Raw genomic sequence first — 10,657 nt, forward strand, 5'->3', positions numbered from 1 at the left:
CTATGATACACAAAACATGATTTAAAGCTGTTACCTAGACTGCCTTACTTCTTAAATATTAGACATGTACTCAGTGAAGAATTTGCTTTACTCCCCTTATGAGCTAAGAGTGAATAATTCTCAGATATAGATCAACAAAAATGTGTTTCTTCTCAGAAAAGAAAAGAAAAGAAAAGAAAACAAAACAAAAGAAAGAAGAGGTTATCTCAGGTACTCCTTTGAGATCTTAGAAATTCTGTGAAAGGAAAGATCCAAGTGCACTGCTGGTATTAAGCAAAATGCATCAGAAAAATCGTATTTTTCTTGGAGACCTTTCGCATTCTCTGATTACTGGAGAAATGCACTGAGAAATAAAAATCTGATGAAGGATATGACTCACTTACCATGAGAAGTTTCCTTTCAAAAGATAAATGTCTTACAAAAGAGAAGAAAACTTATACTCTGATCCATATTGTGAGAAACTCAGCTTATGAGGTGGTTAAAACATTTTCTATTAATCTGATTCTTTCTAATGCTTCTTAAGAAATTTGTCAATCTCTGTGACAATAGAGGAATCATGTCAACACACACCTTTCACTCCGCATTTGTGATTAACAAATTTTATGACATCGAGTGATTTTTAATTAAATTCAAATAATCATTTGCAAACTCTGAGGAAAAATTGTTATTCAGACTTTCAATGTCTATCTCTCATCAGTACGAAATTTTATGAACAATCTCTGATTTGTCTCATAGTCTGCCATTTATTTAAACTCTGGTCAATGGTCAAACATCTGATCAAAGTCAGAGTTTAAAATAAATGATTTTTGGTCAGGTGAATATTAGATTTAATTGTCAAACGATACAAAATCCATTTGAATTCCTGAGTGGAGAAAAACACAGTGAATAATTGTGTTTCCTCGGAAATTGTTACACAAACATGCAGATTCACACGCCAGTAATAATTACCGTCCCACTATCTTTCTTGTTACCGTTAGACACATGACACGTGTCCCACTACTGTCTCCTCTCAGTGAATCGTGCACACACAGATATATATCAGTTTTTAAAAAGTTTTTTTACTTTTTAACACACGATTTTTTACTCTCTCTCTCTCTCTCACACACTTTACTCTCATTTTCTCCTACGCATTTCATCAAACACCTTACATACACTCTCTCAAACTCTCATTTTCTTTCAGAAATTATGTCGACAACAGCATTTGAGTTCAATGGGGCGAAGTTTGTCACCAACAATTATGCTGCCATCCTTGATAATGATGAAGCTCCCAAGGAATTTCATCTAATTCAAGATTTTCTAGCACACAGTGAACTGATGTACGCTCTGACTCAACCAGAGTCTATTTCTCCCTCTCAGGTCCTCACCTTCTGGAGGACAGCTAATTACGATGATGGGGGTGACCATGGCTCTCCATCTCTGACCTGTGAGTATGAGGGTCAGGAGTATTTTGCCTCACCAGCAACTATCAGGAAGGCTCTTCATCTTCCTGATCACAACAAGTTTGATTCTCCAGTCCCTACTCAAACTCTGAGGGATATGATGAACTTCTTTGGCTATTCAGCAAGCACTGATAAGATGAGGGAACTCAAGCGTCCACATCTATGCAAGGAATGGAGCTTCTACTATGACTGCATCACACGGGCCTTCGGCAATAAATGTAGCAATTTTGATCCTATACCTCTTTTCAGTCAGCAAATCGGGTATTCTCTGATTCATAATCTTAAGTTTGATTATGCTACATCTATACTGCGATTTAGAGGAGATAGGAGATAGGAGAAAAGAGAATATGAATATTGTGTATTATGCTAGATTTTGTCAGCTTATATTCTCTTACTATTTTCCTGCTGTACCTATACCTGAATCTGGGAATGAACTGCCATTTAAAATTACAAAACGTGCATTTACTGATCTAATCAAGAAGGACATCAAGAAACCCAATGCACCAGTGTTTGCTATTCCTGTAACAGACAGGATAAGTTAAGGGTAGCTATGCCAGATAAGTATGGACCACTATTCTCTGATGAGAATATACCACATCCTCCCTCTTCATCTGCTCAACCAGATGCTCATCCAACCTCTGGTCCTTCACAGCAAGGGCCAGTTGTAAAATCTGATCAAACCTTAACCTCTGGTCCTTCCCAAAAAGGGCCAGTTGAAACAACTTCTCCAAAAAGGGTTCTCAGATCTTCAAAGTCTCCAAGTAAACCATCTCCTCCTCCAAGAAATAGAAGATTCTTGCAGAAAATATCAGACTCTGACTCTGATGAAGACCTCCACCTCCTCCACCAGCTAAGAAACAGAGAAAGAAGATCAAGCCAACTGATATAACTGACCTGACTGTTGAGACACCTCAGTCAGAGGATCCCATACAGGCCTTGATCCAATTCTCTGATCAACCTTCAGGTGCAGAGCCCGTCATGATTGAACCTATTTCTGCAGTTCGACTTGAACCGTTGGCAGCTGACATTCAAATGTCAGAATCAATATCTGCATGTAATGATCAACCAGTAGTGGCCAAATCAGATGAAGTGTTGAAGGTGAATCAGGAATCTCTGATTCAACATGAAGACATCACTGCAGCTGACACTCATGTGTCAGATAAAACTCCTGATATTCCAAGCCAATCAGAAGATGCACATATAGAGGTTGTACTGCAAATGATTCAAGACTCTCTGATTCAAACTCAGGCTAATGTTGCAGCTCCTGTTCAGGAGGTTCCTATAGCTGCAACATCTGATGCAGCTACAGAAGCTCTGGCATCTCATACTCTGAGTATATTTGTAAATGATGATGATGATGATGATGCAACAGAGGTCACCTCTGTTCCAATTCAAGCTTCTGCTTCTCCAATCTCTGATCCAGTCAGGGAATCAACTCCAGTCAGAATTGATTCTCCAGTACATACACTGTCACCAGTCAGAGAATCTACTCCTACTCTAGTTCATGCTTCTCCAATTCAACATCCCATTTTTGCACAGAGAAAAGTCTGTCCAATGTCATATTTCAAGAGGATGTGCAGAGCTCCACCTCCATCTGTGGACGACAGACTGGCCTCTATTGAGGCCACCCAAACATCAATGCAGCATACTCTGGCTGATTTGAGCTCCTCTGTAGCTCAGCTGGTTCAAGTTCTTACCTCTGCTGATGTCAAAAAGGGGGAGAAAATATCTAAAGACAAATGCAAATCTGACCAGCAAATGACAAAGAAAAAGCCAAGTGAAGATGAAGAAGGTAATAGGGAGATTGCTGACAAGCAGCTAAAGCTGCTACAAATCAAAGAGAAGGAAAGGAGTAATAAGGAAGCAAACTCTGATAGACCCAGAGATTCTCAACAAAAACACAAGTCTATGGAGTTGACTGTTATGTCTCAAGTTCAGAGCATAAGTGAAGCAGTCAGAATTTCTGATGATATATCTAAAGAACTTGCAGTTGTGAACTCTGAGGTTGAGAAGAAGAAGAAAGAAGATCTGATTCCTGAATCAGATAAGCTGATTGAAGCTGGAGATCCTGTATCACAGAAGTTCTGCCAAACTCTGAAGTTCAGAGGCAGAGAAACTACCCTATTCTACAAATCTCCTTCTTTGCAAGCTATTGATGAAGCTGTAGCAAGGAAAATATTTGAAAAAGAAAATTCAGGAGTGGACATAGAAGCCATCAGACTTGAGGAAGAAAGACTAGCTGCTGAGAAGAGGAAGATCAGCAGGACAAAGTCTGATGAGCAAAAACAAATTACTGATCCCTCACAGAACCAGAAGAATCCAAAGCAAAAAGACTGATTCAAACTCAACCTGAGACTGATTCAAAAGACAAAGGGAAGAAACCTGTTGACGGAGTTCCTCCTGTGATCAAGAAGTCAATTGTCAAGATTAGGGGTGAGCAAAAAACCGAAACAAAACCGAAACCGAACTGAAACCGGTAAAAACCGATCAAAACCGATCCGAAAAAACCCGAGCCGAAACCGAAACCGAAAAACTAAAAACCGAACCGATGTTATGGGTTCGGTTCCGGTTATTGGTTAAAACCGAACCGAAAAAAACCGAACCGAACAATTATTTAAATAATTAAATAAATAGATAATATATATATATATATAATTTATATGAATTTTAAAATAAATTGAAATGAATATTCAAGAATCACAAGTAACTGAGAGGGCTGGAGCATATATGATTCTAAGATGATGGATCTCGAGTTGCAATTTGTTTGAATTACAAGCCTTAACAATGAAACAATTCAAGTTTCTGCCTCATGCAACGAATAACAGTTGATATAGCATCCGAAGTAAAATTTATTTTTGCTCCTGGTGTTTCTAATCTAAATGAGAGTTCCCACAAAGTTATGTGATCATCTGCAATTTTCTTCTTCATGTCTTTTAGTAAGTAGACCAGTGCACAGTGATTATTACGTCTATATTGCGCACGTCAATTGGTCTTCTTCGTATATTATTTTTAATTTATAAATTTATCGGTTTTATAACCGAAACCGAACCGATTATAACCGAACCGGGGGTTTTTAAACCGAAACCGAATCCGAATCCGAACCGGCGGTTGCGGTTTTCGATTTTAAAAACCGAAGATATATGGTTCCGGTTTTATCCCGGAACCGAGCCGAACCGAACCACGCTCACCCGTAGTCAAGATAGCATCAGAGAATCCTTCTCAGAGGATGATAAAGCTAAGCAAGAATGCAAATATAATCACTGATGTATCTGATCAAATTGAAGAGGAAGAAGCTGGATTGACCAGAAGAAGAAAGGATGAAGTGAAACAGATCTCTGATATAACTTTAACCTCTGACAATGCTCAAGTTAAAGCTCCAGTAATAGAAGAAAAGACTGAAGATGCTAAAGTCTCTTGGCTGAAGATAAACTCTGAGAAAACTCAAGATCAGAAAAAGAAGAGTCTCTTTGGAAGCCTTGGTACAAGTCTGTACAAGGAAAGCCCAATGCTCACCAGGATCAAAACTCATGGAACCAGAGGAAAGGAAGCTTATGATACTACTGGTCTAGGTCACAGAAAGGAGAAGATACAAACAAGTTCAGCAACCACCTTCAGAGATCCCTATCCTCTGACTGAGAAAGTGGGGGAAGCTGTCACTCAGAAGGACTTAGACAAAGTAGAATCAGTGCAGATTCTCATGGATACACATGATGGCACAGGAGATAAAGAGAAGATTGCCATATTTCTGGAGTCTGGCAGAGTTTACAGAGTCTCAGAAGCTGATCTATTGCTGAAATCTCTGAGAGAGCTTGAACACTTTCACTATATGCTGGAAATCAAGAATGAAGCTACTCAGAGATGGTCTGATCTGATGAAAAGGACTATTATTGAGAAAAGAAGATTTTATGGGGTAAAGTCTGATGAAGAATACATTCCAAAGATAGCTCAAGATGATGGTTTTGAAATATGTATGGAGAAGAATAGCTCTGTGATGGAGACTATTGCAGACACCAGAATCTTGGGTTACAACAATGATGCAGACAGACCAAGGGTGATTCAACTGGGAGAGGCAATGGAAAGAAGCAAGGCGAATGCCTTGAGAGCAGCTATCTATCAGACTGGGGATGAAACTGAAGAACTCAGAAATGTTAAAACCCAGATGATACAGACCTTAAAGTTGAAGGAAGAAAATCTGATCAACCAGTTTGTCAGAGAAAGCTATGGATATAGGTTGATTTGATAGATAGTTCTGCTGGTTCTGTAAGTTGTAATTAATTCTGTAAATTGATTATCTTATGCATTTGTCCTTGATAGTTTTTGACATCATCAGTACATATATATATAACTTGTTCATTCTGTCTAATATACAAGTTGGGGGAGATTGTTACATATTTGATGATGTCACAGGTATCTAACTTGTTTAGTGTGCAGAAGCAAATATCAGAGTTTAGCTGGAAATCAGAGTTTAGCGATGATCAGAGTTTGCAGGCGGCTGATTTTCAGGAGCAGATCTGGCTAAATAAGGAAGATAAAGATCAAGGGAGATTGTGCAAATCAGGACAGCAGAAGGATAGCTACTGATTAGATTATTTTAGGAAGCAGATAATTATAAATCAATCAGTAGATATCATGTAACTGTGTATATAAATACAGATTAGGGTTTACTCTACAAGAGTTAGAACATCGAGAACATTATTCTTGTAACCCAGCAGCTCTTAGTGATAAGATATAAATCACTAAGAGAGTTTTTGTAACCTACTGAGTTTTGTGAATAAGAGTTTACTTTGTTGATTCTCTTGTTTGAGTATTCTGTTATTGATTGTGTTCATTATATTGATTCATATAGTGAGTTAATTCGGCCTAACACCAAAAAAAAATATCAAAAAAATTTAGTCATTGAAAAAAGTATCTCCAACTAACTTCTGGTTTTAAGTTAGTTTGTGGCTTATTTCTGGCTTTAAGCCGAATTCTGACTTATCACATAAACTGATTTTTTCAGTTTAAAGCCAGAGATGACTTAAAGCCCGGGTTTTTTTTTTGCCAAAATTTAAAGCGGATTTCATTAATACGAAAAAGACTCAATCAGGACAAACCCCCACTTGATCATGCAACCAGGTTGAAAAACAAATAAACGAGCTAAATAATTAGCCGCTTTGTTTCCGGATTGCTTAACTATCTGAATACAAACATTCTGAAAATTAAAAATGAAGATGATGGTTTCTAAAGCAATCCAACCTGCATCTCCCCCGGAAACAGTAGCTTCACAACTGACCCTCACAGTAATTTCATGGATAGTGCAATGTTCAGAGGACTCATTTGTAAAAACTGAGTTTAGAGGCCTCATATTATGAACAAATATATTTTGTGGGAGGTTAGCACATGCGATTTTCACTACCGCTCAAAATGCATCGCAGCTATCTACTTGTCGGACACCATCTATATACCTGCCGAAAGTGTTGTTGATGCGAGTTTTCCGGATCTCTCAATTCACCGTAAAATTCATTTTCAACACAAACACATCGCATAAAGCGAGACACATCGCACAAAGCGAGACACTTAAACACACAAACAATAACTCAGGCAGAAGACAACGAAAAAACCCAAATGAGTTTCTCGAATTTTGTGGAACAAAACTCGATTTTATTGAAGAAAAACAAACAAAGAGGATTATTTATAGAAAATTGAAAAGAAGAGAACAGGTCTTGTGTGGATGGAGAAGGGACGACTAGAGAATTGAGATGGGATGAAAGGAGAAAGGGATAGATATGGGTAGAAGAGGTGGAGAAGTAGAGGAGATGGAGGCGGCTAGGGTTTCATGAAGATAGAGCGGCTGACTCTCATGAGACATTTTAAAGCCCGGGTTTTAAGCCAAACAGGCTACTTGTCAAATGCCAAGTACAAGGCATATGATTGTTTCGTACATAGAAATTATGATATCGATAATTCATTAACATTATTTCTAAAAATTCTAATCATCAAGAGATCGAAAGGTTTATCTTGAAAATTCGCTTTTAATTCAAGTATCATAATGTCGAACAGCTCATGAGTACGAGATCGAACTTTAAAAATCTTTACCATCCTAATTCACTCTTAGACAAGCTACTATAGCAAAACTACAGTTTCAAATGCTTCATGTCTGCTAGATTTGATCTGTCACTACACACTTCCAGAGAATTGGCAATGCTTCTGACCTCGGCAATCATCGCAATGACATCATTCAGCTTGTTAATTGCAGAACCAACGCCCTGCAGCATACACAAAACACAAAAAAATAATGTTACACTGGGAAAAATAACTGAAAATGTCACGAAATCTAAACAATTACTTATAACATTTTGATGGTAGTACACGAGTGTATCAGATACTTACCACTCCAGCAGCCCCTGCTGTGATCGCCATTGGTGCTGTAACTGCACTTAGGCCCGATGAACACATGACAGGGATCTTGACAGCTCGTGAAATGGAATATGCAGCTGCTAGTGTCGGTGTTGCCTAAATAAACCAGAAAAACAATTCACTTCCAAGTTTATGAAATTTCATAGTAGCATTGTTCAATTTTCATCTAACTATACTGTGAGACCAAATCTAATTCGATGAAATTTCAACTAAATGGGAATGGATGGTTTCAATTATGTAAATTCTTATTTAAATCAATTTATCACTTGACTTTGTGAATGCGTATCAATGTACACTATACTGTAATTCAAGACTCCAAGTGTGCATAAACTCAAACCTACATGCAGTTTATAAAAACCAGGAAATCTGTATTCATATACCTTCTCAATCAATCCAAGAATACCAGACTTCGTTGGACTCGAGTATTTTCCTCCTTCAGTCTGGATAACGTCCACGCCTTCCTGTTCCAGCTGTTCAGCTAGCTTGATCTAATTTCATCGAAATAGAGTTCAGTTCCAATTGATAGACCTACTTTGGTAAATATGTTATGCTCTTTAGTAAAAAGACTTTTTCTTTAGAAACCTGATCAGGTAGGCTTAGTGTGTGAGGCACAGTCACAGAAAGTGCAACAGAAGGAAGGATTTTCTTGGTCTCCCGTGTTAGGTTTAGTATCTGAAACCAAGATAGAAGATCACATTATAATTTTGCCAACTTGCTAAAATGAAGTTGATCTGCAATAGGATAATAAATCTTCTTCGAGATTTATACCTCCTCTGGAGAAAAGGTCACACCCTTCTCATAGAAAGAATCATAATTTCCTATCTCCACCTACACAAAGTTACCAGCTTGTTTGTAAAATCAAACCTTGACAAATGAAAGAGTAAGGCATAAAAAATAGCCTTTTACATATGATTCAATCATATCATAACTAGAATAGAAAAGATTAGGATTTTAATTTTGTAACATGATAAATTATATCTGAAGTGAAACAATTACAACAAGTTAGTTATCTAACCATCACAGCTCCAGCTTCAATGGCAGCTGGAAATGCCGCAGGATCAACAGATGAAACACAGATCTGCCAAACAGGAAATTTTTGTGTATTTGAGTTCTACAAAAACTGATTTCATTATTTTTTTTTTCTGGTATGTTACAGAGTTTCAATGCATCAGGTTCTTATGTATACGGGGAGAGGAATGGGGGAGAGTGAGAATTCAAACCTCTATTGACAATTAAGAAGTTGATAAAACACTTCCTGAAAAATACCTACTTACTGGAAGGGAAGTTAAACTTGTTGCAAGCTTAACCAAATCAGGATCGCAAGCAATGTCGACATGAGTTGCTCCTCCCTGTTTTAATATCACTCATTAACATTAGCGGGATGTTTAACGAACTAATTAAAGCAGGCCTCTGAAATAATGTACATGGTCTGAAATGTGTATAGATTGGTTAACTTCGTCCTCGTCTATGTATTAATTAGTTACTTGATATATCATCTCTAAATGATTTCTAATATTTTAATTTATGTGTCAAATCGAATAGTTACAAAGCAAGCAGGAAGAAGGCAACAGGCTGCGCCACTAGCCAAGATGACAAAACCAATGTACTTAAAGACCATACCCACAGATCCAGGTGACATAACAATACTATAAATCACTTTCTGAAATTCCACATATATTTATATTGATTCACAAAAATTATATATAAAAAAAAACCTTATCTGCAGCAGTGACAACAGAAGCAACATTATCTTTATCAAAATTCTGCAAGCCTGAGATAATCTGTAAACAAACAAGAGGACAAAAATGGAGACTTTAAGTTAACAAAAAATCTTGAAGGACACACACACACAACAGATGATATCGAAATATTTACTTTGATAGCCTTTTTTGCATGAAAATCCTTCAACACTGCTTCTTTGGTAGTTGAAAGCAAAGCCCTTGTAGTTAAAGAAGCACTTCTTCTGTTTCTTCCGGTAGAAAAACTAGTTATGGGTTTAGCAGGTAGTCGAAAAACTGAAGAAGGGTTGCCATAAGTTTTATGTTTCAGAAGGGAGGGAGAAACTGGAGCACAGATTGAGCTACTCATCACTGATTTACAGCGTTTTTGTGAGTGAGTGAGGGTGGAGGGAATAGATAAGAAGATAACTTGCAGCTATAAAATGTTTGTTTTCAAAGATATTACTTGCTCCAATGGGTTCAAACTCCAAAGAAAAGAGCCCCATGATTAATTTTGTACCATATTATTACTGCTTCACTGATAGTTGTTATCACTTCATGTGCATTGTAATATACATCACAAAAAGACTTGCTGATTTTTCTTTAAAATATGTAATAATAATTTCTTACAGGTTGATTCAGATATAATTTGAACCAATTTGTGTGGCAAATAATAACTTAGACACGTAGTTAAGAAAGATATTATATAAAATATGTTGATGGGTCAGCACCCTACCCAAAAATTAAAAAATAATAATAATATTGATTATATCTGGAGCAGAATCACGACATTACTGAGAAGTCAACAAGAAATAAGATTTTAAATATTGTATGGTATCAACTATTATACAGTTTACATAAAAAAAGCTTGAAATAAATAAAAATAACAAGAACTCAGGTGACCTGAATTATAATAAGATTCCTTGGCATTTTTTTTGACCTTTTGGTATATCATCATCATAATATGAGGGACTCTGCACCAAAGAAAAGATGAACTGTCCCCAAGCAACCCATTTCAAAGTAATACTAGAAACAAAAATGTCTCTAAAATTTAACAAAGAAAAGTCTCTCTAAGCCTTGAAGAATACTCTCTGCGGATCATGC

General features: G+C 37.0%; 1 protein-coding gene across 1 annotated transcript; it reads right to left on the minus strand.

Annotated features, from left to right (window-relative positions):
- Window positions 1-7,430: 7,430 nt before the first annotated feature.
- On the minus strand, window positions 7,431-10,049 carry LOC108206310 (uncharacterized protein ycf23). The gene is made up of 9 exons (XM_017376565.2): window positions 9,711-10,049; window positions 9,551-9,616; window positions 9,110-9,184; window positions 8,851-8,913; window positions 8,604-8,663; window positions 8,418-8,507; window positions 8,216-8,323; window positions 7,809-7,931; window positions 7,431-7,684 (listed from the first exon to the last, which is right to left on the minus strand). Exons 1-9 carry the CDS (start codon window positions 9,921-9,923, stop codon window positions 7,553-7,555), a joined length of 930 nt encoding a protein of 309 aa, XP_017232054.1. The 5' UTR covers window positions 9,924-10,049; the 3' UTR covers window positions 7,431-7,552.
- Window positions 10,050-10,657: the final 608 nt, after the last annotated feature.

The sequence above is a fragment of the Daucus carota genome, chromosome 2, assembly GCF_001625215.2.
Source record: "Daucus carota subsp. sativus chromosome 2, DH1 v3.0, whole genome shotgun sequence".
Classification (NCBI taxonomy): Eukaryota; Viridiplantae; Streptophyta; class Magnoliopsida; order Apiales; family Apiaceae; genus Daucus; species Daucus carota.